General features: G+C 40.8%; 2 protein-coding genes across 7 annotated transcripts in view; both read left to right on the forward strand.

Moving 5' to 3' along the window:
- ARID4B (AT-rich interaction domain 4B) overlaps positions 1 to 17,192 on the forward strand; it is an 87,833-nt gene extending 70,641 nt beyond the window's left edge. For all 6 annotated transcript variants that reach the window (XM_064708497.1, XM_064708495.1, XM_064708500.1 and 3 more), the window contains 7 exons: positions 4,877 to 4,961; positions 5,703 to 5,895; positions 7,271 to 8,479; positions 10,314 to 10,424; positions 13,074 to 13,289; positions 14,685 to 14,831; positions 15,409 to 17,192. In XM_064708497.1, the coding sequence (XP_064564567.1) occupies positions 4,877 to 4,961; positions 5,703 to 5,895; positions 7,271 to 8,479; positions 10,314 to 10,424; positions 13,074 to 13,289; positions 14,685 to 14,831; positions 15,409 to 15,539 (2,092 nt within the window). In that variant the 3' untranslated portion in view covers positions 15,540 to 17,192. The remainder of the gene's footprint in view (positions 1 to 4,876; positions 4,962 to 5,702; positions 5,896 to 7,270; positions 8,480 to 10,313; positions 10,425 to 13,073; positions 13,290 to 14,684; positions 14,832 to 15,408) is intronic.
- A 2,203-nt stretch (positions 17,193 to 19,395) lies between these two features.
- Positions 19,396 to 25,931, forward strand: RBM34 (RNA binding motif protein 34). Its single transcript, XM_064708502.1, has 10 exons — positions 19,396 to 19,614; positions 19,763 to 19,905; positions 20,999 to 21,218; positions 21,795 to 21,854; positions 22,416 to 22,459; positions 22,938 to 23,021; positions 23,245 to 23,308; positions 23,414 to 23,456; positions 24,649 to 24,767; positions 25,551 to 25,931. The coding sequence occupies exons 1-10, from the start codon at positions 19,429 to 19,431 to the stop codon at positions 25,860 to 25,862; spliced, it is 1,275 nt and encodes a 424-aa protein (XP_064564572.1). The 5' UTR covers positions 19,396 to 19,428; the 3' UTR covers positions 25,863 to 25,931.
- Positions 25,932 to 26,252: the final 321 nt, after the last annotated feature.

The following is a 26,252-nucleotide window of genomic DNA, read 5'->3' on the forward strand; positions in this document are numbered from 1 at the left end:
AAGTTATTTTTCTTTGGAGCAAATATCATGCTGTTATCCGTGCTGTGAGGTGAGATGATGAGAATTTTACTTGAGCAGTTCTGCTTCAAATCTGAAGAAATGAGAAGTCAGAAATGAGTCTTCTTCACCTTGGAGATTCCAGCACCCCAGTTCTTAAAGGAGAAATCAAGATTCTAAATTTTTAATGCTGCATTTTAAGCAAATGTGCAGATTGATGTCAGAGGCATTATTTCTGTGACTAGGATATGTTTGACAATAAAAGCACTTTCAGTTAACTTGAACTCATTTGAGAAGTAAGGAGTGTTGATTGTTTGGTCTTTCTGGCAACAGGACTTGAGTTTATATTTTTACCTGGTGTTTCAAAAGAGCCCTCTGAAAGGTTTTGTGGGGGGAGTAGGATTCTTTACTGAAAAATACATCAGTGATTGAGGTTTAGCTGTGGGACTATGCATGGACTCTGCTAAACGTGGCTAATTTTTTTCATACACGTAAAATTACTTAAATTTATGGATTTGACAGAATGTGTAAGCTTTAGCCAACATCTAAACACTTTGACAATTTAGTATTGTGAAGATTAGTCTTGTAGGCTGTAACAGCTTGATTTGGCTTTCAGTAAGTGACAACCTGGAAAAGCAACTGCCTTAGCTGGGTAGGAAGCAATTCCCTCCTCTCCTTATTCGTTGTAGATTACTTAGCAGGGACAAATACTCTATGTACAGTAAGGGGATGTACTGAACTAGGATTTGCTAATCATCCAGAGTTTTTTTAATTCTGTCGTTCTTCTGCTCCTTAAAGTTGACTTTCCTATTTCCCCTTTTGGTCAGGTCTGCCATTTAATGGCCTGTTCTTTAAACTCATAAGTTGGAGCAGAAATCCTAAATGGCTACTAATGGTTCTTATCACAAGGTAATTTCAGTATCAGTCTGGAATTCAGAATAACTGTGTGTGGGCATGCTCACATTCCTTAGGGTACTTGGAATGATGTTGGGTAAACTTGGTACTCATCCTCATTAGTTGGGGTTTTTTTTAAATGCTCTGGAACAGTGACATTAAGAATTGTGGAACTTTTTTTTTTAAGAGTAAATAGAAAGTGGAGAAGCTGTACAGCATTATGCTAAAGGATCTTGTTGTTACCTTCTGAGATTCAGGTGATGTGTGTGCTTAATGAAGGTCTCTGCATGGTAGTGTTCAGTGGACTCGTAGTCAAAGGGAATGGTAGAAATCTCTACCCTCCTAGAGGGACCTGTTTATGTTACCACATATTACCAGAAAAGCAGAGCAATACAGAGAAACTTCTTCTCACAAACCAGTGATGTTCTGAATCATGTGTAATACGTATTTGCTTCATATGTAACTTAAACTTCTTTGGGGCTTATGGTGCCAGTTCCTTCTGCTGTAATTTTAATCTTCAGCTCCCAGTGCAAAGAACAGTTCATTGTGTGTTTGAGGGGACTTTCTTCTGCAGTGTATTACCAGTAATTAGAGGGTGCATATTTAAAAATCATTTAGATTGATGAAACTGTGTGCCATTATGGTACAAGATCACAAGACATGTTTTTCTTGAATGTTTCAAATGTTTAAAGCTAAGACTTATTATTTTTAACACTTCTTTCCTTCAGAAATCTGCATGTGAAAATACTAATTTCTGTCTAAGTTTGTTGAGAGATTATTTCATATACAAATTTTCTACTTTGCTATCAACCACTGAAATTAAATGTGCAGCAAAGTTTCTGGTCTTGGAGAGTAATGAGGGGCAAGGAAGGGATTATTAAAAAAATAACCAAAAAAGAAATTAGGCAAGCTAGAATCACCATCTAATATCTCAGTATTTGAGTATCAGACTAGTTTTTCTCCTTTCTTTGATCACAGAAAAGAAAAATTAGTTCTCCCCTTTTAGCAGCTACAGATAGTATACCGGACTTTTTCAGTGAATTTGCCAAGACTTGCTATCTCGTTGAGGTCACTTGTCCTTCTGAGAAAAGGGCTACCTTTGCTACTGTAATTCTAGTCTGGACACGTGTGCTTTCTTCCTTGTTTCCCCTCTAGTACTGGTGTGGAGGATCGACTGTGCAGTCTCTGAGTGTGTGTTGTGGTGCATTTTATCTTACAAGTAGTGCCTGTGAATGTAACAGTATCAGTACATACTCTGATGCAAGGTGCTTTTCCTTGTCTTCATTTTGGTAAGGCAAGGGGATTTTCTTTATGAAAGCATTCCAGGATTTCAAATGAAGCCTGGTTTAAAAAAATAAGTAAATAATAATTTCTTATTAAATCTCCCGTCCTGATTTTCAAAGACATCTGTGTCACCTCTTTTAGGAGCAGCTCCCCATATTTCTCCTTCCTCCCCACTCTCATCTGCTCACTTTAGGGTGGTGAGGCTAGTACATGTGAAAGACAGCACTGCAGTAAAACAACCCAGGTCCTCTGAAAGTACATGCTTCTTGTAATGAGAGCTGGAGAACTTCTTTGCTAATATTTTTGGGTTAATTTTGTTTTGTGAACAGACTGTCCAAAGTAAGATTAGTGATGAAGTAAGTGTTCATATGTTAGCAGGTGCAGTTCTGAAAAGAGGCTCAAGTCTGAGTCACACACCACATTTTAGATGCAGCTTTCAGGGTGCTTCTCCTTCTTGCAGGGGAGGAGAATGTAATTTGGGGTCAGGTTGTCAGCTGTGGCTTGGAATGTATCTTTTTTGCAGGATCTGTTTGAGCCTGGGGTCCAGTTGTCCCAGGTTTAGACAAACCATATGTACCTGATATGTGAGTAGTGAAAGGAGCTGTGTGGTGCAGAGGAGTGAAGTGTGGGGCAGCTGAGTCCCTGGAGAAGATGGGAGATTTCTGTGGCCTCCTTGCAGGGTCTGCCTGCTGGTTTGGGTGCAGTCAGGAGTAAAGCAGGATGGGCTCTGGCCAGCAATGTGACTGTCACACATTGGTGTTCCAGTTTGTGCTGCTTGAGATGGGCGCTTGCATGACCACTGTTTCTAGTGCATGATGTTTAGGACTCTGGTATGGAGAGCTGTTCTCTTCAGATGCTGCACTTCTCTCCTTTGGTTCAGTGTGCCCCCATGTCTGTCAGCTCTTGCCCCAGCAGGCTCTGCAGTTGCTGTGAATCTCAGACAGTGTGGGCTGTGCACAGACTTTGCATAGGAGGAAGATTAATTTCTTATTGGAGATGCATAAGAATGAGTGAATACAAATTTGGTATTCTAGCAGTGTGGTTGAGGCAGAAGGGACACTGTCAGAATCCTCACTTTTCACCATGTGTTTGTCAGGTCCTAGTGCTGTTTTCCTGCATGTATTTAGATCTAATAAAATACTCCTGCATTTCTCTGGGTCACAAAGTCCATTTGGCAGGCGCTTCATGGTATTCCTTGGGCAAAACTTGTCTTTGTCTTGAAGAAAGATTGCTTCAAATAAGATTTCCCAGTCTCACAGAATATGGGTTTTTTCCATATGAGCAAGTACTCTGCAGAATTGTATTTCAGTTTTGAACCTGTTTACTGACATCTCACCTGCTAATGACAGTGTAATAGTACAATGGCAGTGGTGTCTGCAGCAGTGTAGGCAGTCTTGGTATATCATAGTCTGCATGGTCTGCTGTGAGATTTTGTGCTTTTTATTGTCACCTGGAGCTGAAAAAGCAGAAGAAAATTGTTTTGGAAAGCTGTGTTTCAGGCTACTGCTATTTCATTTTTCATCCATTATTATGTCACATTTAAGTTAGTAGAATACAGTATTTAGCTTCTGAAATCTCTTGTATAGATCATAACTTGTAATATGTAGGAAAGCATGTTGGAAACTTGCATGTTTCTCCCTAAATATCTTTAATTTATGTCAATACTGTGAATATAATTGACAGTGGTTGCAAAGAAGCTGAATTAGGACTGTGTCAGTAGTCATATATCAAAATTATGATCAAGTAAGCCCAGCTGGAAAGCCAGCATGGTGATTGTGCTCAACTCCACCTTGTATGAGTTTTTTTGAAGAGTGTGGTTTTGGGTTTTCAAAGTTGATTTTTTCCCCTCTATTTTTATGTTTACCTGGGAGGATCAAAATTTGTTTGTATGTACATTCAGGTCAAAGTTAATACCAACTAATTTTTAACTGAACTGTTTGTTATGCATATGGTTCTTGATTTTACAGTTTAAGTAGTAAAGCAGAGGAAAAAAAATTATTTAAATGACTCTTGACTTTTTCAGAAATACACAGTCTGGCAAGCCCAGTACCATAGTTACAGTCTATTCTTACTAAGAATGTACTTCTTTGGTCTTGGATTTGTACTTAACAGGTCCAGTCTCGAATAACAAAGATGCCTGTTGTTGATAACTTGGTGCTATTTAGTATATTTTTGTCTTGCATCACTCTGGTGCTAAGTGGAAGCCTTTAACAGAAAGGGAACTGAAAAATGTCCCTGTGAAGTCAGAGACTCAAAGCTGGTGACTCCAAAGGGTTACTCACGCCAGATAACTTTTTACAGTCACTCAGGATCAAAAGAGTTTCTTTTTATTAACTGGTCACATTTTATGTAGTTGAAAGAATTTATTTTATTGTTAAGGTTTTGCAGTGTATAAATAGGAAGTATACCTTTTAGTGCTGATTTCTCATTCAGGTAGTTTTTTTAGCTGCATACATGGATTTCTGCTGTTCTGTGCAGACTGGAAAATAGGTTTTGCATTTACCCCTCAGTGTAAAAAGACATTAATGCTCTGAACCTTAGCTGAAACTTCACAGACTTGAGAATTCCACTAATTACTTGATTTAAATTCCAATTCTATTTTTATATAGCTGCTAATTCTGTTTTTCCTCAGTTGAATTTCTACTGTGATGTGATTATCTGCCTAAAATGATAAATGTGTATGATTTCTTTTTTGCTTTAGGTATGATGAGTGGATAAAGGCAGACAAGATAGTGAGACCAGCTGACAAAAATGTACCAAAAATTAAGCATCGAAAGAAAATAAAGGTAGTTTTTCTCCCTTTTCTCTCTTGTTGCTCCCTGTGTTAGTTTGATACATAGTTAAGTAATCCTTGCCTCCTTTCCTAACCTTTTGATTGGCCTACAAATGCTTATCAGGCAAAGCAACTTCATAGTCTTTTAAACATGGATGTCTTTTCATCATGAATTTGGCTTTGCTCCTTGAGGTGAGGAGGGGAAGCTTCCTTTCCTTCTTTCCTGAATTTTTAATTAAATGTACAGAAATCAAATGAGGAGGATACAGATTATTGTCAGTGTTGGGAGCCAGCTGGAGGGGGGTGAAATTTGAGATCTTTCTGATTCTGCAGTGCCAATCTATGCACTAGTCCATGTGCATGGGACTCTATAATTTTATTGCCAAGATTCTTTTCAAAATTATTTCTTCCACAACTGATATTTAAGCTTAGATGATGACATATTTCTTGGACAGTGGGCTGCAAGGAAGCTTTTCCTTCTGCCCCTGCTGAGCCTGGCATGCTGCAGTGCCACTTCTCCTCGAGCACTGGTTGGGTTTGTTTTCCCATTTGTTTTATTGTTGACAAAGTCCCTGTCTACAGTAGAAAGGTCTTGGCATGAAGTGTAGGAAGGTGTTTGTAGTCCTTGAAACAAAGAGGAGAGCTTTCCTCTACAGATTGAATGTTTAAGATAACTGTAAGCATGGTTTAATTGTAATCCATTATAAGATGTGTGCTCCAATCAGAAGAGTTTTTGTATCTTTTTTTCACCTAGAATAAAACTGATAGAGAGAAGGAAGAGAAGTATTCTCCTAAACCTTGCAAATTGCGACGTTTGTCAAAACCCCCCTTTCACACCAGCACATCACCAGAGACTGGGTCCAAACTTGACAGCGCTGAAGCCAAAAATTCTGAACAAGCTCCAGTTAAATCAATAGAAATTACTTCTATCATTAATGGGCTACAAGGTACTGTACTTTAAAGCTTTTTCTAATTCTGTAAATGGCCTTTAAACAGGAGTAAATGACAACATAGAATAACTGATGCTACTAAATGCTTGAGTCTGTGTGGCTAATTATAACATCATCTTCAGAAATAACCCTTGGACAAAAGCAGTGTTGGAAGTTTCTGTGAATTCAGTGTGTTAATGTTCATTACATTGTGTGTTGCCATCCTTTTTTTTTGTTGTTTGATACAGAGCTTTTTGCTTCCTATCTAACTTCTAAATGTTTAATTTTGATTTACCTAAGGTATAGGACCCATTATTCATATCTGCATGTCTGTTGCTAGCACTGTGTTCCCCTGGCCACTCATTTACAGCAGCATTTTAATACCTACTTACATCTCTTTATTCTTAGTTTAGAGCATGCTTTCAGAGAAGGAAATCATGTATAGGTAGTTTGAGTAACCACAAACTTTTGTGGAAGCTGTGTGTATTTAATTATCATTCCAACTTATTTGAACTTGGATGACACTGGCCACTGAGTTCCAAAAATGTTGGTAGAATAACAATCAACATAATCTATAATGCTTCATTTCCTTAGGAAATGAGAAACAAAAACCAATTAGTGATGATACTATTAGTGTGATAATTAATCTGTAATTAACTTTACAAATCAAGGAGTTATATATATATATTTGAGCCAATTCCTGTGTTTCTCCTTGAATCTGTATCTTTTTGCACTGGATGAAATTGCTGTTGACTCCTTTGGGATTATATATCTTTGTTCTTCTCTCAGTTTCTTTGTTGCTGACCCTGAATTTTCCTGCAGTTGTCCTACATTCTTCTTATACTTATGTTTGTTTCCCTAAGTGCCTTTCTTTATTGCTTTCACTTCCTTTTTTCCAGGCTGATCATCAGATTGGTTGGTTTGTTAGACAGTATCCAATGTGTGTGGTGTTCTTCTGTCCTTTAGACTCTGGATTTTCCAGGGAAAATGATGTCTGTGTTGTGAGCTTTGGAAAAAAGGCAGATAATGGTAGTATTTGTCACCCATAAGAAATATGTAAGGGCATCTTCAGTTACTGGTTTGGGTGCAGAAGTTTGTATTTTATGGATTAATGCACTCTATATTTTCTCTACCTGTTCAGAAATTCCTGGAGATGTACTGTATAACAGAGAATCTTCCTAGTTTCTAATCTAGCCACTATACCATGAGTTTTTGAACTCTTCAGGAAGTACCATTTAAGAGAGAGACTGCTAGAGATCCCTGTAGCAACTCATCATATCTGTACAGTTTTCTTTAGTTGTGGTTTTGGTTTCGTGTTTTTCAATAATTCTTTCTAATCAGAATCAAGACAAACTTTTCTTGTTTTGTTTTGTTTGGTTTTATTTTTCATTAGCTTCTGAAAGTTCTGATGACAGTGAGCAAGAAGATGACCAAAGTGCCCCGAATGTTCATGCCGATGGCAAGGAGGACTCTCAGCCCGAGGCCGTGAGCCAAGATAAAAATGAACTCCGTCTGAAGGAACAGAGCGGTTCATCCCTCCCAGAAGAAACTAAAGCTCTTACAGATGCAGTGCTGCCCAAGGCTGCGTCCAAGTCTCCCGAAAGATTGCGGAAAGAGATGGAAGAGTTATCTGAAGATAGTGACTCCGATGGAGAAGATGAAGCCACAAAGAAGAGAAAGGATGGAAAGAAGGAGATGGTGGATAAAACAGCAAAACCACAAGTGAAGCGTGGTAAGCGAAGACACTGTGTTGCAGAGGAATCCTTAAAGACTGTGTCACCTAACAGAAAGGATGAGAAGTCCAAAAACAAAGACTCCCTTAGTTTAGAAAACAGCAGTAACAGCTCCTCGGATGAAGATGAGGAAGACAAATCTAAACTGAAAATCACTCCAACGAAAAAGTACAATGGACTAGAGGAGAAAAGGAAATCGTTACGGACAAGTACTTTCTACTCTGGATTTTCTGAAGTGGGAGAGAAAAGAATAAAGCTTCTAAACAACTCTGATGAAAGACTTCAGAACACCAGAGCAAAGGATCGAAAAGATGTGTGGTCAAGTATCCAAGGGCAGTGGCCGAAGAAGACGCTGAAGGAGCTGTTCTCAGACTCTGACACTGAGGCTGCTGCTTCTCCTCCACACGCTGCTCCCGAGGATGCTGTGAGAGAGGAGCAGCTTCAGACTCTTGCAGAAGAAGGCATTTCTTTGCCTAACTGTGAACTTGAAAAATCTTTGCCAGCAAGTGTGGATGTTAAACCTGTTGAGGAAAAACCGACTGAAGTGGGTGAGAAGAAGGTTGAATTTCCAAGCAGCGGCAGCAATTCTGTGCTAAATACGCCTCCTACAACTCCTGAGTCACCTTCCTCTGTAACTGTGACAGAGTCCAGTAGACATCAGTCCAGTGTCACTGTCTCTGAGACACTGCCACCCAATCAAGAAGAGATACGAAGCATCAAAAGTGAAACAGATAGCACAATAGAGGTGGACAGTGTGGCAGGGGAGCTGCAAGACCTCCAGTCTGAGGGAAATATTTCTCCAACAGGTTTTGATGCCAGCGTCAGCTCCAGTAGTAGTAATCAACCAGAGCCAGAGCATGCTGAAAAAGGTAAAGGAGAGGGTAAACAGAGCTGTCTCCAACCTAACCAGCTCTTATTTCTAACATTGCTGATGTGTTTTCATTCTGTTTTGATTATGGTGCAGGGAAGTTAGTTGTTGCAGGAAGTAGTAGCCTGCTGTCCATTTCAGATGTGTGGAAATGGCATAATCATCTCGTGAGTAAAATATAATCTGCCAGCAAGTTTAATGGCTTTTTCTTTGAAATTGTGGTGGTTTCACCAAGGGGCAAAGGATAAAACAATGAAGTTTATACTGGATATGGCAAAAAAGCCCAAAGCAAACTGTAATAGCTTGTGTAAGGAACACTTACTGTAGCAAGATGGAAGCAGTTTCAGCACTGTCCTTAGAAGCATGAGATGCTTTTCTTGCATAAAATTTGATTCTCTGTAAGTTGTTTGTTTTGGGGGAGAAAGCCCTCTTGCTGCTAGGGTGCTTAGGCAGTCATTTCTAATTTGTATTTTTCTAGAACATTAACTTCATAAGATTCAACTCAAGCTGATAAAAGCATTGACCTTTTCAGCTATGTTTCACTTCCATTTGTGATTTTTTGGATTGAAGTTCCTTTCCTGAATCCACTAGAGAGTGGGGGATAATAAACACTTGTGCACATGATGTCGCTGAACTGCTGCCTGCTTTTTAACTGCTGGCAAGGCAAGATCCAAAAGCTTTTCCCTGAAAGTGACTGGCTGTTTTGCAGTTCATCAAAAGTGCAGCTACTTTCACTGTGTTGTAGTGGCTAAAAATTATGAACACAGAGGAAGAAAATACATTTTGTGTCCAAACCTGAGACAGAAGTGGGTTTTTTTAGCTCAGTGGATTTTGGCTAGCAGTTAGCTATTTTTTTTCCAAATGCCCTTAAATCTGTTTTACCTTCAGTGTTCTGTTGGAAATGATCTTCTGAAAGTATACAACAAAATGTGTTTCCTTAAAGGGGAGAGTTTGGAAGAGGTCAGTGTGTACCTCTCTATAAATACACCTGTGTTGCTTTGCTAATTAAAACTGTGTAGGTTTAGAACTTAAGTTCCTTGGGGTTTTTTATATTGCCACTTGAAAGAAGTTTACAAGATTGTAAAAGAGTATTTTTAAATGCATTCTGCCTAAAGTTCCTCTCTGATTTTGTCAGCATGTTGCCCGTTTCAGAAAATTAGGTTCCTTAATTTAAATTGTTTTATTCAAAGGGTCATTTTTAATCTGTAAGTCACATGGTTGTGAAACAATATTTGAAGAAGTTCTAAAACATTCTCTTTTAGCAGGTGTACTATAATCCTTCCATGTTCCTTTTTAACTTTTTCCCGTTGCAGTCCCAAATACCAGTAGAATTTTTCCCTTGTTTGCCTTTCTTTTCTTGTTGTTTTTTTTTTTTTAACATTATCTAAGATCTTATTTAACACCTTCAGTCAATGTAATTACTGATCAGAGATTATGGCTTTGGTTTTTTTCTCACATCTTTCAAGTACAGCAAACTTTTAAAAACATTTTTTTGTCCCAGTAGGTCTTGATAACTTTTTAAATAAATGTATTCTTATTTAATTTACAGTACTAAAAAATAGTAAACCCATGTGGTTCAAAAGAAATTCTGGTGATGCATAGGGGAAAGTAATTTGGAATCATCATACATGTGCACTCTCTGCAAAGAAACTTCGTCTGCCTTCCATTGTCTTTCACCTCCTCTTGTCAGTATAAGCAGAAGACTGAGCTGTATTAAGCATAGGCAGGAACAGTTGCATTGTTCTCTACAAACTTAAGCTTTGAAGTGTTCTGTGGGAGGAGTGCAAGCATTTATTTAATTTCTCTTTCTTTTTTTTTTCTTTTCCCAATTATAGTCTGCACAGGCCAAAAAAGACTTAAAGATGCTCAGGGAGGAGGCAGCTCCTCAAAAAAGCAGAAAAGAAGCCACAAAACACCTGTGAGCAGCAAAAAGAAGAGTAAAACTAGTAAGTACAGCTTAGTGTGAAATAAAAGGTGTTAAAGTAGCGTGTCATTTGTTCAGCTGATTGTAGGAGATGAAGTCAGTTAATAAAGAATGCATTAGGACAAAATGTTCTCATCAGGGAATTCTTAACACTGTTTAAATGAAGAAACTGCTCTACCTAAACACCAGAGTGGTTTTAAATGTTGTATTATTTCTGGGCTATTTCTAAGAGCTCCTTAATATTTTGTAATTCAGGAAAACCAAGAAGAGTGAGTATTTTACACATGATAGAATTGGGACAGGTATCTCTGTATCATGACAGTTGCCTGCTTTAGAGGGGAGACTGGGACCTGAAGGAAATTATACTCTGTATTTCCTGCAAGATGAGATTTTGGAGGTTAATTTCTCTACCCTGTAGCAAATATGAGAATAATTCCAGAAGAATAGAGATTCTTGTTTTCTTTCTGTGCTGTTTGTTACATCTGCAGTAAAAAATGCAGTTTTTGCAGTTTTTTGTTGTTGTAGAAGCTAATTGGAATAGAAACTACAGTACTGGGTAAGGGAAGCTTAATAAAAGCAGAGGTGTGTTAGGGGTCGTATGCACAGCTGTTAGGGAGACAACAAGATCAATTACTGCTTCATTTCACTGTTAATAAAAAAATACCAGGAAACAGCTAGAGATTGAAGCCTGGAAGGATAACTGTAAAAAATGGAGTTAGATAAAGGATAAAAAGCATATGCCATGCCTTTTTTCCTCTCTCTCCCCCAGCTTCCCTCCCCTCTTTCCATTAACAGCTTTTGGTAGAAGTCTTGCTAGTCTGGTATTTGCTTCCACCCTACCTGTCTTTCATGTCCATTGATTTCCTCTTCATATTTTCTCATCCTTTTTAATTCCATTTTACTGGTCTCCTCCTTTCATAGTCCTTATTCCTACCCTCACCCCAGAAATTAAAGTAACCAAACTGAATTTGCAGAACCAATACACCGTTTTAAGCCTTGCCTTTATTCCCTTGGATTTGGTGAATTTACCCCTTTTTCTCAACCTCTGTCTTCATCAGTATGTGATACTGCAAAGCTACTACCACATAGTCATTGGTGTGTGCTCTTTTTGTTAGACTTCAGGCACTACTGGATGTAATAAGGAAAATGAATAGACAAAATGTGGTTCAGCTGAAGGAAAAAAAGCTTTTGGCAAAATTCCTCAGTATCTGTTAACCTGCTTGTGTGGCAGCTTCAGCTTTTGCCTTTGCATTAAACTATTGAATTGGGTGCCCCTGATGCAGAGAGTGATTGGCATCTGACTCCCTTGGTTCAGAATGCTGAACAATTGCTTTATTAAAACTATTTTATATTACATTAATACTGTACTATATTAAAGAGATACTATACTACAAAGAATACTAAAGAAAACCCATGACTGTCTCGAGACAGCCAGGACACAGCTTTGAGTGATTGACCAAGGAAACAAAACAATCCTCAGCAGAGTCCAATTGACAAATCACTTCAGGTAAACAGTATTCCTAACACATTCCACATGTGCAAAACAACAGGAACAGCAAGTAGAGATAAGAATTGTTTTCTCCTCTCTGTGCTTCTCTAAGAAAAAACCTGAGAGAATTATCTCTCTGTTCAGAGAATGTAAATGCCACATTAAACCAACACCAACAAGCAGCTGGCCAAGCTCTCTCACACTACATGTCTTGGGTATTCAGCTTCTCCTGTGTATATCACCAGATCATAAAGGCCAAAAGGTTCAGGGCTTATTTTGTCATCACCTGGGGCAGGTACAACTGAGGCATACATTTTTCGTAATAAATATAAGTTCAATGTGTTTTTATAAACAACTCTTAACAATGGAGGTTCTGCAGATTTCCTAGGCATTTTATTCCACTGCTTTGCTAGACTTGTGTTAAATTACAGTTGCTTGTGCCTGCTTTCACCTTAGTTTTATTTTAGTAATGCTAAAAAAACTTCAGCCTTTCAATCATTACTCATAAACCTTGTCTTTTAGATAGATTATTTTGTTACACCCCTTTGAGTGATTTGATTAAAAACCCGTGTTCAGTTTGGTCTGTTGCTTTAAAGTTTTTTCAGCATGAGGTAAAGTTCTTCTATTTTGAGTCAGCAAAAGATATTTTTCCAAAATGAAAGAATTGTATCATCATGTCTGAGAAATTTGTAGAGTACATCACAGATGTTCATATTATTGATAGTGATTTTAGTAGAGGAAAATGAAAATAAAGGTTACATAAGGCTAAGAAAAGGCTGTGTTTGCTCTGATTTCTGCTATATGTGTCCTAAAAATACAGTCAAATTCTGTTTGTAACTGTTAGCTCTGAGATGGGATAGAAGTTGATGTATTGAATACCGCATTAGAAGTTGATGTCAGAAAGAGGTAAACAGGAGAGGGCCATAACAATCAGTCTTGTGAACTCCTAGAAAAAGTACAGCCCCATGAGCACGTTCATTTTGTCCCCGTTATATACCTGGTTGTGCTTCAGTGATGCAAAGAGCATCAAGCCAAGCTTCCACACCAGGATGGATTCTGTTGTTTTAAAGTAAAAGATTTGGGTCAAATAAATTCCTATTGTATGAAAATCAGCACAGAGATTGCTTCTGGCAAGCTTCAGTTTGGGCTTTGTTTTGTAACAATGTCTTCTTGTTTCTTCAGCAAACAGCAGCGACAGTGATGAATTATCTGCTGGTGAAAGTGTGTCCAAGTCCCAGTCAGCAAAATCAGTTTCTACTGGTATGAAATCTCACCAAACCAAATCACTCACAAGAACACAGTCTCCAGGAAAATGTGGTAAAAATGGAGAGAAGGAGTCTGATCTCAAAGAACAGAATAATCGTTTGCCCAAAGTTTACAAGTGGAGCTTTCAGATGTGTAAGTATTTTCTTGAAAACATACCTAGTTCTAGTTCAGACACTTGGGTGATTGATTAGTAATTTTTCCCCATCCATTTTGCATTATTGAACCAGCACATGTTTGCTATTTCTAGGATTAAGAACTTCCACTCTGTTTCAGTCAAGCTACTGGTCCAGCTAGGGGTGAGCAGTGTGGAAGGGATCCTGCCTAATCCTATATGACCCTATCTGTCTGCCTGTCTGAAAAACAGATCAGTGGCTTATCAATTCCCTCATATTAGTACAGCTTACCAATTGAATCTGACTTTGCTGGTTTGGGGTGTTTTTTTTTAAATTTCCTCACCGGCCCTGAATGTCAGCATTAGTCTCCTTTTAAATGTATTTTTCCCAGTAGTTGTTCACAATCAAGTTGCATTCTGGTGCTCTTCAGGAGTATGTAATGTAAAAGTTGTTTATTGCTGCTTACTGCCCTGTTGAGATTCATTGAACACTTTCCTGGTGCAGCACATCTGAGGGGCTTTTGCTCCTTCCTTTCTTTCTACCTTGGCTACACTCGACATGCTAAAGTTGCTCGGCAGAATTTGGTGTATGGAGTGCTCTTTGACACATTTCCTGCTGTAGCTGAGTCAGACAGTTGAGCTTTCCTCATTTTCCCACAGCCTGACATAGTTGTGACTTTTGGTGCTTTAGTGCTGCCTTCATTACAGGTTGATGTAGTGCATTTTGCACCTCACAATAGTTCAAATGATTCTTCAGTGCTTTTGAATGGAGTGTGTCCTGTGTGGCTTCCCTGGACTGAGCCAGGGGTTTCTCCTGCCTGTGCTACCCACTGCTGGGTGCCATGCTGTGGAGGTCTCCCAGCTGGAAACAGCCAGAGGGGCAGCTCCTGTGCTGGCCATGTCCAGCATGGTTGTCCTGTGTGGTTTTTCCTTATGGCACGTATGCCAGGGGCTCCACCAGAACCGCCCCACAGCTGTGCACGTTGCTGTTGTAACCTGCTTGTTTTGTACCAAGACAAGTCAGGCCAGGCTGACCTTCCCGGTGTCTGGAGCCAAGCTGAGCTCCAGCAAGGACTGAAGGCAAGATGCTCAAAGCTAGTTTTGGTGATGTTTTCATCCCTTGTCTTGATTTTTTTATCCTTTTCCTCCTGATTGGGAAGGCAATGCGTCTTTTTTCCTCTCCCAGTTCCTTAAAAAGTCCCCAGAAAGCGTATGGCGGTATCTTGCAAAGAATAATAAAAAGTGAACAAATTTGGGGTGATAAAGAGCAGCTGCTGCTGCTGTTGTTTCTTAGCTTTGCTGTCTGCTAGCCCAAAGCACATCACTGTGATTGGAGTATCTTCCACTTCACTGACATCCAGAAGTGTTAGGAAATGCTTCAATACAATAATTAACAGAGATTGTTTCACTTGCAGCTGACTTGGAAAATCTGACTAGTGCTGAGCGCATAACAGTTCTCCAAGAAAAATTGCAAGAAATCAGGAAACATTACCTGTCCTTGAAATCTGAGGTGGCTTCCATTGACCGAAGAAGAAAGCGCTTAAAGAAAAAAGAGCGGGAAAGTGAGTGCTGGAAACTAAATTCTGCTTTTAGAGGGCTTAATTGCATGTTATGTTAAGGCACTGGGTAATTTGCTGGGAGATGTGTGTCATCAGGAGCGTGGTTTTGGGAGATGGTGTGTTGTGGGTATTTTATGGCCATTAGGAGGATCAGATACCCAGTGACTGTGGAGAGGGAAGAGCGTTACCAAGGTGTGCAATCTGTTGAATGCTCTTGAGGAAGAACCACTTCATACAGGAAAAAAATGCACAGAAAATAAACTTTTCTGAGCAGTGAACAAAGGGTATTAATAACTTCTAATTTTTCCTCAAGTTACAGATAAATTTACTGTAGTGTTGCTTGTGGGTCTAGTTAGTGCTTTCCCCTTGGGATAAGGGATTTATTCCATGACTTTAGGGGATACCAGTTAAATTGAGTGCTTGCTACACAAACCAGGCAGTGGAAAAGAAACCAGTCTTTTCCATTGCAAGGCATTGGTTGCTGGAGTCAGTATGTACCAGTGCTTGCTGCTGAGCAGGGAAACATGTTTATTGCTTGATTTATGAATCTCTGAACCTGTGTTTTCCTTTTCCTGCACAGGTGCTGCTACTACATCATCTTCCTCCTCATCACCTTCCTCTAGTTCCATTACGGCTGCAGTTATGTTAACGTTAGCAGAACCATCTATGTCAAGTTCATCACAGAATGGAATGTCAGTTGAGTGCAGGTGACAGCAGGACTTGCCAAAGCACTTTGCACTTAATGGCTGCTGAGGGCCACTCTTTTTTTTTCCTTTTTTTTTTTTTTTTATACTGCACAGTGGCACAAAATTCAGACAAGCACTATTTTGTATTTAAAGTTGTTTCTTGACAAGCTAACTTTGCACTTAAGTGCACTTTTATGAAGAAAAAGTACAACAAACTGCTTTTCCTCAAGCAATAATTGTTTCCAACTTGTCTGGGAATTGTAAGTCCAGTGACTCGAAGGCCTTCCACTGTGGCAAATGGAGGCTGTTCACTGCCTGTAGAGACAGGACAATAAGTATATAGCTGTTGGGGTGATCTAAATCAATGTGGTAAGGCTTACTGTATTCCCTGGTATTTTGTTAAAGCTGGAACATTTGATATTTTTCCATTTATTTATGACAAATATTGAAAATATTTTCATTTGTACAAGCTAATTGTTTTTTAACTGCTAAGTCACCTTATAGTGGCTTTAATTGTATACGTCAAGCACATCTATTCAAAACCTGCAGTTAGTAGGATGTCTGACATCAGTCCTGATAACCAAATATGAGGATTCCTTTTAAAAGAAAAAAAAAAAAAAAGACTGACTAATGTTTACAGGTTTGAATTAGGCTTAAGTAGGTTACTCTGGGTTTTAAGAACCCGTTAATTGGAATGAAACTACTGTACTTTGCCATTTTTCTATAAAACAGTATTTTTTTTTAATTTTGATAAAATACATTATGAAAAAGAAAGAAAATGGCTAACAAACTGTATTAAATCTTAATGTATAAAGATTGTATTCAGCCAGTTTAAAGTGTATATTTATTCATAATGGATTATAACAGGTATATTTTTGTGTTTTCTTGTAAATGTTTCTTTTCCCCTTAAAGCAACAAATATTTCATTTGTAATGCTTATTTTATTACGAGCTTCTAGGAGAGGACTTCAAGAGGGAGCAAGGTGTGAGGTTATAATTTGTGGTTGCTGATACCAACACTGCCACAAAAGGGTAGTTGTTTTTAAAATGACTAGCTAGCCGAGTGGTAGATGTTTAATTTTTTAAATGCCTTGTACAAATTCCAAAACCAACTTCAAAATATTTTCACTTGTATTGATTTTATGTTGAATGGATCCCAAGCTCTCTCCTGTCAATTCTATACCTTTGTAAGACATTTGTATATTGCGGAAGTGTTCATTCGAGCTATTTAATACCTGGCACTGTTAATACACAGTACTTTATTGTACAGATTGTTTTACTGTTTTAATTGTAGTTCTGTGTACTTCTTTTGCCTGGGGAAATAGGGGCTGGCATGTTTTTCTTTGTTTTCTGGCAATACAACATGTAAGAATTTGAAGCATTTTGTTTGTAGATGCTAGAGTGTCAGAATCCTTTTCATTTGACTTTTCTAAGAAAAGCATTTTCAGTCTTCGTAGTGTGCGCTTAAGGTTATAACTGATTTTATTGAAAATGGTTTCAAAGTATTCAGAATTGTACAGGACTGTAAAAATTTGTTGACAGACATTGAAGGAAAAGCTTATAGAAAAAAGCTATAAAATATATATTAGGTTCTGCAGAAAATGGAGAGTTATGTAATATATTGTACAAATGTAAGCAAAGGCCTCTGAAATAAAATGCCATAGTTTGTGAATCCCTGATTTTGTTTCTAACAGTTAATTTAAGCAACTGTAGCGTGTTCATGAAAGTTACATCAAGCTGCAGAATCAGTTCAGCAAATGATCTTTGGTATGCTGTAATGGACCTAGAAAGGTAAGATGGAGCCACCTGCATTTGCCTAATTTTCTTCCTAGTGATTAATCCATCCTCTTTTTCAGCAGAAGGCAAAAGCATGGCCCATCATTAAGGCAGAGCCAGCTGAAACAAACTACTGGCTGTAGTTCAGGTGACCAAAATACACCTGCAAAGTGACAGATTACTGATGAGACTGACTGTAACAACCCATGATAAATAAGCTTTGGAAACATTGACTGTGTTAAAAATTATGATGATCGAAGACTACAGGGGTAACTTTAATATTTTCAGTGAAGCTACTAAGAGGATATTTTCATCTGTTTAGTGGAATCAGAATCATGGTAGTTCAGTTCTGCTTTTCAGTTTTAGTAAACATAAGGGGAATGGATGTAACTGGGAACTACATCTGGGCAAGCAAGATTTAAATATAGCTTTTCAATCAGTACTAGTTCTTGATCAGCTCTCAGTTTTTGTGCCAGCATATTTGCTTTGATGTGACAATTACTGACTCTATGATCTGGTGGGGGGATTTGTTTACCGTTTTAAAATAGGGATCATTAAGTCAGCTCTCTACTCCCAAGTCAAGTTTTTGCATAAATAGGATTTTTTATTTTCTGTGATACAAAGATTATTTAATTTTCATAATATTTCTGATGCAGTTTAGTGGTTACTCAAAACATTTGTCTCAATGTATTACATTGCACCTCTCCTGTGAAGTTTGTCTGTAAATGGTGCTCTCCAGATTCATGGAACCACTTGTCTCCCCGTAAGTAGCAAAGGAAGATACCTTTGGCAGACTGTTAGCCAGGCAGTTTTATCCCATGTTGCAGTGGGTCAAATCTGAGGTGATCAGGGCACGTGCTGTGTATGCAGCTTTACACGTGGGTGCATTCTCTGCCTGGCACGGGCACTGTGCTTGCAGCTGAGGCAGTTTGCCACCAGCACTGCCTGCTGGGCTGTGCCCGTACTCCTGAGCACCTGCTTGGACCGTGATCCCAAAGGCAAAGCAAGGCAGGCATCTCCTGCTGTGCTCTCCACACCTTGGCTGAGGGACAGACGCAGGCTGGTGTGTCCCACAACTGATTGTGTTGGGGATAGCTGAGATGGACATGTGCTGAGGGAAAACACGCTTTATTTCAAGGCTCTGCAGTGCTCCCACCGCCCCTTACTGGCAGTCTGCACATACGTATGACTGGGTAGTTCCCATCACACTGTGGAATTTTCCTTTTGGCACAGGGATTTAACTCTCAGGCAGAGTTCCTGGAGGCTGTACTCTTCCCATATGCCTCTTGCCAAGTTTCAGTGGCCATGAGTCTCTGAAATGCACTGGATGATGGTTGAGCCTGTTCTGCCCCTCCTGTGTCACTACAGTGCTGCTCTTCTGTGTGAAAGCAGATTGGAAAAGCCGCCTGCCCCTTTTCAAGGATTTGTGTATTCTCTTGGGCTGAGCCCATCCATGAAGGGTCACTACCTTTCCTGGCATCTAGCAGGCAAGGCAGGGGTGATACCTGGTGCATGTGTTGACACCAAGACTTCTCTCCTTTTCAACAGATGGGATGCTTGTTTAGCCTTTGGATGGATGCTGGTTCCAACAGAGCTGCTTACAGTGGCAGCTCAAAAAGTGCATCGAACGTGTAATGAGACAGCCAAAGTGCTGTCAGGTTTGCTTCAGCTCCCCTTGGAACTGAGGGTGGTGGGAAATCAGTGAGACAGCCTCTCCTCATTGTATAATCATTTAGCTTGGAAAAGACTCTGAGATCATCAAGTCAATCTATGACCAAACACCACCACGTCAACCAGACATGGTACTAAGAACCGTGTCCAGTCTTTCCTTAAACCCAGGCATGGTGACTCCACCAGGTCCCTGGCAATCCATTCCGATATCTGATCATCCTTTCTGTGAAGAAATTCCCCCTCATGTTCAACCTCAGCCTCCCCTGGGCCAGCCTCAGACCGAGTCCATCTGGTCCCGATGCTGGATGTTTCCCGGTGCCCCTGTGCCCACGCGCGGCCCGGACCCGGCTGCAAGGGGCGGGCAGGAGGGAGCGGGGGCGCTCCGGGAGCCCCGCCCGGCCCCGCGCATCGGAAGTGACGCGGCCCAGCCCGGCCCCGTTCCCGTTCCCGCCGCGCTCGGTGCCCGCCATGCGGGCCCGCCGGGGCGGTGCGGCGCCGCGGCAGCGAGCGGCGGCCGAGGGCCAGGAGGGGCGGGAGGAGCCGTACGTGGTGGGACAGGTGTCGGGCAGCCTCGGCGCGGCCGCCGCCCCCGCCGCGCCCCTCGCTCGCCTCTTCAGCTCTACCGCGCCGCCGGTGCTGGTGGCTGTGCCGGCGGTGAGTGGGCGAGTGCCGGGGCTGCGTGAGCCCAGCAGCGGGGGCTTCGGGCAGCGGCGCTCCGAATAAGTTGTAGTGTGCGAAGTAACTTCAGGGCGTTCTTGGAATTTTGTCCTTCAAGTCTGTTTCTCTTACCTTTTCTTTAAAGGGAAAGAAGAAAAGGAAACGTGCAGAAGAAGGGGAGAAAGTGTCAGAAGACCAGAGCTTATCCAACATAGAAGAACCTCCGGTAAAAGCAAAGAAAGCCAGAAAAAAGGAACGTTCAGAGGCAGAGAAAAAACTGTCACAGAGGTGAGTGACACCATTTTATAGTAAAGTTAAAGCATCTACATTAATTATAATAGGAGTTAGATGAAACAACGAAGTCCTCGTCTACTACTCATCTTCAGCTTGGTGTTGTGCATATTTTCTGTAGTTTTCCCCTGAAGGAGGAAGGTAGTGCAGTTTCTCGTCTACTACTCAACTTCAGCTTGGTGTTTAAGACTATTTTTAAGATTGTGGAGGTTTTCTGTGGTTTTCCCCTGAAGGAAGAAGGTAGTGCAGCTTCTTGAAATGCTAGGTGTGTGAAGTGCAAATGCCCTGCTAGAGAGCCATCAGGTCCAGTGGCTGGAGCTGGAGACACATGGATCTAGTTCTCTCTGGCTCGGGGAGATGCTCTCTGGCTGTCCTTGGCTTATCCAGCAGAGGCGGTTCCAGCAGGAGCGAGGTGCCAGGCACAGAGCTGTCTGTGTCCTGCTGGGCCTCTGCAGTGACACAGAACATCTTTGTCACTCTGTCTGTTCTCTTAAATACCTGAGGCGAGGTGCTTCAGAGCAGGCTGGAAGCTGCTCACTCTACGATGCACTTTGGATAATGAAGGGAACTTGATTGTAGCACAAGGCTCACCCCTCATCCTGTCCCTGGGCCCATGGAACCTGTTTGCTGTGTTTGTGTCTGCAGCCTTCCAGAGGCTCCTTCAGATCTGCCCCTTGTTCCTGCTCTTACGGCAGGTTTGGATAGAGCAAGACTTGTTAGTGCATGGCAGTATTCCAGGGGTTTATTCTGAGTCTCCTGAATAGTGAAAATGACTAAATCTCTTCTAAGTTCCAACATAATGCAAAGATTATTTTTTTCCCTTCAATTTTAGAAGCTGTCAAATTGTTTAATTGTGAAGTACTGGTAAATAGTGAATGCAGTGTCCTGGGGACAGCAAATAGTTCTTCATGTTACTGAATAGTCAGATACATTTTTTAATGCAGAATAAACAAAATAATGTTTGAAATTTTAGAGTTGAACATAATGCTCTCAAATGTAATTTAAAGTATCTTGGAGGCTTCCATTCTTTGACCCCAAATCCCCTGGTTTTTTCCCATCAGTTGTAACCTGCCTGTTCATTTCTGGTCAGGGAGAATGCTTTGGAGCAGGCAGAAGAAGAGGAGGATCAAAAATTGTTTCAGAGCAAAGTGAAGCAAAAGAAAAAGGCTTCTCAAGCCATCACCAAAAGTGTTGTTAATTCAGCCAGGGGTGCTACTGCAAAACAGCAAAAGAGAAAGCGGGTGGCTGATAAAACAGCAGAGAGAAGAACGGTGTTTGTTGGAAACTTGCCTGTCAGCTGCACTGTTCAGGTACGTGGGTGGGTTCTGTCTGCTAAAGGAATGAAAGGAGTTGCAGCAGTCCTCAGTTTGAGGGGATGTTTCCAGCTGGAAGTCACACACACTTGCGATTGGAACTGCTTTTGGGGATGTAGGAAATGGTGCTTGTTCTTAGAAACCATTAGAGACAATCTCTGGTTTCCTGGAGTTCCTGCAGCAGTGGATACAGCAACTCTTTCTTGAGTAGAATTGGTCAGTTCCTTGTCAATGAAAAAATGACTGAATAAATGAGAACTGCATTTACAAAGTTATTCTGGTTCTAATTTTATATGCAAACAATCCTTCAGATTGTTTCATAAAACATGTTAAATTTATACTTTCTTCCATAGTAAGAGGCACAACTTCAGTTTTGGCAATCTGTAGAAGCAGATGCCATAAAAAACAGAGAAATAGTTACAAATTACTTGCATTTTGTTAGTAGCCTGTTAAGGGACCTCCTGTAAGTAAAAGGAAAACAGTGTAAGAACAGTATTACCTATAAATACTGAAAAATAATTCTCATTACCAGGTTGAAAAGTGTACTGAGTGTTTGCAATATCATCTGTTTAGGTACTGACATCTCTCTTTAAGAAGTATGGACCAATCCAATCCATTCGCTTCCGGTCCCTGGTAGGTTTTTCCCTTTAATGTTATACAACAAAGTTATTTGTTGATGTTGAAAGGCAGTAGTATTTGTAAGGCTTGTACCCTCATTAATTCAGAAGTGGTTTGGGGCATGTGGGTTTTGCTATTAGAAGAACATCTCCTTGGAGATGTTACCCCAGGAGCACCACAGATGCACTTTTCCTGTAGCAGCAGCTGATCCAGGATCAGAGCTTTGTGGTCTCTGAAGGTGCAATGCCTTTGTTACTGCTGGTTTGGCTGAGGCCTTGCTCACCTGTTTTTAAATCATACAGCAAAGACACATTACTGTAAATCAGGGTACTCACTAAAATAGTTGATGATGACCCTCTTGGAACTCAAGAAACATGTCAGACAAAGTCAGGGCAAGCTCTTTAACTCTGAGGGGTTTTTAGACCATCTCTAGGTCCAGCCACTTCTGTCATTTGCTCACTGTACTGGCTCTGTAGCTTTGGGTGGCCCCTGCTTGAATTCATCTTTGTCTTGGGGAAAACTCTTTGTGATAGGTTAACACTAGGCCCACCTAACTCAAGTCTTTTTATCTTTAAGATTCCTGCAGAAGATACTGTATCCAAAAAGGTAGCAGCAATCAAGTAGGTTCCCTTTGTGACTGTTGTGTATTTTTCAAGGCCTAAACAATGTTTAAGTGTTGGTAGTTAAAGGTTTGTCTGTATTAGGTCTTTTTAATGTATTTTGGGTTTCTTTGTCTTTTGTCATTACCTTTGTGTGTATTAAGTTTTCTCAACAAGTAACAAAGAATTATATGCCATGTATACTTATAATTTGTTACCTGAGGTTGCATTTCTATGTTTTAGGAAGGAGGAAGATGCTAAAAGTCTTTTATTTCTTCAGATATGTTTATGAGCTGAGGAAGCTTGCTCAGGGTGCATATAAGAGCTAAACAAGATGTGGGACTCCCTTGCCTGTGCAGGGGTAGCTTGACCTGCAAGGGAAATGGAGTTGTTGGTGTGCCAGGACAAGCAGAGGCATGAATGTGTTCAGCAAGAAGTGCCTGTGCACTGCACAGCATCAGCAGGATTTCAGCAGTAACAGGTCCTTTTCCTGTTCCAGGCATAAGGTGCACCCCAATGCAAAGTCTGTCAATGCTTACGTGGTCTTTAAGGAAGAATGTCATGCCCAGGAGGCTCTGAAGGAGTAAGTCTCACTTTTGTTCCTCATACCCTGTTAAAGATGTTAGTTCACATAGATTTATAGCTAAATTTAAACAACCTTCCCTCTTTTGCTTGAATCAGAATAAAATGTTGTTCAAACTTAAAAGTAACTTTGCATTTGTAATACTGTATTTGTAATGCAGTGACATTGTCAATTAAGTAATGTTTATTTCATTTTTGAAACCTTTTGTTTTTGACCACAAAAGGAATGGAACAGAAATTGCTAGTGGATTTCACATCAGAGTTGACACTGCATCTAAGACCAGTTCAGTAAGTAACGTGTGTGGCTAGAAATTCCCTTTTCTGGTTTGGTTGTGGGGCTTTCAGTGTTTTCTGTAACAAATAACTTACTGTCCTCTCTCTTGTTTCCTTTAGCACGACAGTAAACGATCTGTATTCTTGGGAAATCTTTCATATGGTAAGCCTGAAATGGACTGCTATGCATCATTGGTTTGCATTTATGGAATGGTTGACATTAGGCTTTTTATTTCTTGGCATTAGGTGGATAAATACCTTTTGCTGGAGGTAATTTTTATTTGTTAATTGGAGCACCTGAAGAGGTTGTAAGTTTCTGTCCAGTTCTGCACCTTGTTTCCTTTATTGTAGGCAGCACTGCAAGTGCTTTTAGTTCTTGTTGCTTCATGTTTTTTAAATAAATATGACTAAGTTGCATAGGCCATGGCTCTCTAAACTGTTCAAGGGTTACCAATATCTGTTGGTGAACCAATTCCAAGTGATGGACAGTGATGGCTTCTCCTTTTGGTGCTTTCTGTGAACTGCAGGCTGAGTGATTCTGTCCAGGCAGGGCTAAAAGTGAGACTTGATGATCCTTGTGGGGCAGTTTCAGCTGAGAATATATTCTGTGATTTGCCATGCTCTGAAATTACTTCAGCAGTTTGGACCTTTCTCAGCATGTCGAGATTCCCATTGCTGTAGTTATACCTGTACAGTTGAGTTCAGGTTTAACCTCAGCAGAGAGATGTTTATGTCTATGTCAGGGGATTCCATGGAGCATACCCATACAAAAAAAGAACCTGCATTTTTGCAATGGCACATCACGTTTGTCTGCCTAGGTGTGAGATGGAAAAAGGCTCATACACCCAGCCATTATCAGAATGATTGCATAGCAGCTGTGCTTGGAAACTGTAAATCCCTTCTTCCCCATTCAGCTCAAATTCATGGCTCAGTCAATGAAGAGTTGAAGAACTGCCAGCTCAAGCTCATTATCATCAGCATTAATTCTTAGAAAGAAATTCTGGCATAAGGAGGAGCTACAAAAATGTATAGCAGAATTCTTAATTTCTACTGTGTTCCAAGCATAAATGAACTAATTTGAAAAATCTATTTCAGTGTTTGCCTTAGTTCTTTGTGATTTACATAGTACTCTTCAGAGCTGGAGAAGCAGTAACTGTCAGAGCAGATAGCCCTTCGTAAAGTCTGCATTGTCGGCTTGCTGGGGTTTTTCTGAACCACTGATGTTTGTCTACCTCTTCTTATTCTGTATTCCTTCTGTCCCTGAGTGGGTAAATGTGAAATACCTGGGTGTGGGCCAGGCTTCCAAGGCTGTGTGTCTCCCTGAAGAGGCCTCTGTTCCGTTGTGTTGCCCGCAGACATCCGCGATGACGCTGTGCGGGAGCACTTCCAGGACTGCGGAGACGTCGTGGGAGTGCGAGTGGTGAGGGACAGGACAACGGGCCTGGGGAAAGGCTTTGGCTACGTCCTCTTTGAGGTGCGTGTGTGAGCCTTTGGGGTGCCTGTCTGTGAGCCCCTGGGGTTACGTGTGTGAGCCCCTGGGGTTCGTGTGGGCCTTTGAGGTACATGCTCCAGGGCACAGGGAGCTCTTCAAAACCTGCATTGGGGTCTGCCCTTGGAGCATTTTTATTTTCATTCCAGTAGTTCTTTGAGGTCTGTGTGTGTGTAGGTAGGAAGGGAAATGGTAGCGTTGTTGTGTAAGGTGGAAGCAGCTTGGAAGACCGGTTCTGTGGAAGCAGATAGAAAACACAATATTTTAGGTGTTGTACACACTGGGGTAAAGACTGAACAGAGGGACAGATGAGTTAGTTTGGTGTAACTTCAATGTTCTCCCATTTCTTATGTGTCAAAATGTGAGTGGAATTCTTTCCTGCAGCTGGTTTGCATACCAGCTCTCCACTTTTGATTCAGTCTGACTTCCTTCCTCATGCCAGTCTCCCAGCCTCATTTTCCCTTAGTTCATTTCCTGCAGTCCAATGCCTTTTTTCCCAATTTTTCCCTGTCTCTCTCTGCCTCAGACGTTGGTGTCTCATTGTAGGCTGTTCACAGCCTGTTTTCCAGTGTCTGTGCCTCAGTGTGGGGGCTGTGTGGGGGTGCTGGTGTTCCCGAGCGGAGATGTCGTGTCATTCCCTAAATAGAGTGGTGTGAGTGCTCTGTGCTGTAAAATCCTGCTTACCAGTTTTAAAGACAGGTACCTCTTTGTTGGAAAGCACTCAGCTGGAAGTAAAGCTGCTTTTAAAGGGGTTGTCTGCTTTTGTAGAACACAGATGCTGTACATCTTGCTCTGAAACTCAACAACTCTGTTCTGATGGGAAGAAAAATACGAGTGCAGCGCGTGACGGACAAGAAGAAAGAACAGAAAGGTCCAGACCAGTCTCGTGCTCCCAAGGACAGAGCTGATAAGAAGAAGAAAAAAGCAAAGAGCTTCTCTAATGATTCTTTTGTTGGTGAAAAAGCAAACCCGTTAAAGAGGAACACAAAACCAAAAAGACTAAAAACTACTCCTAGGAGTAAAGCTGGGAAAAACAAACCGTCCTTTGAGAAAAAAAAATCCAGAAAAAATGCTGACTAGTGTTATGAAGATGGATGTATATGAAGTGTTTTTTATATGTGAGAGTGTCATAAATTTTGTTTGCTAATACAGCTGTTGTCCTTGGTGGTGTTTGCTCTGGGGCATTTGGCTTCTCCTAGAAGGCAGCAGGAGGTGCTGCATGATTTTATCCCTGTGTTCCAGGAATCTGTCTCCCGCTGAGGTCTTGCTGCAGAGGCTAACTGAATTCTTTTTTTTTTGGCGTTGTGTAGGATTACCCACAATGGCTATAGAAAAACCTGACTCACATTCAGACTGGGTCTGTGATGAAATAGAAATCATTGCCTTGATTTGGGGGGCAGAGAAGGGCAGTGGAACTGGTGAAGGTCTGGGCGTACAAGTCCTGTGAGGAGCAGCTGGGGGAGCTGGGGA

The sequence above is a fragment of the Zonotrichia leucophrys genome, chromosome 3, assembly GCF_028769735.1.
Source record: "Zonotrichia leucophrys gambelii isolate GWCS_2022_RI chromosome 3, RI_Zleu_2.0, whole genome shotgun sequence".
Classification (NCBI taxonomy): domain Eukaryota; kingdom Metazoa; phylum Chordata; class Aves; order Passeriformes; family Passerellidae; genus Zonotrichia; species Zonotrichia leucophrys.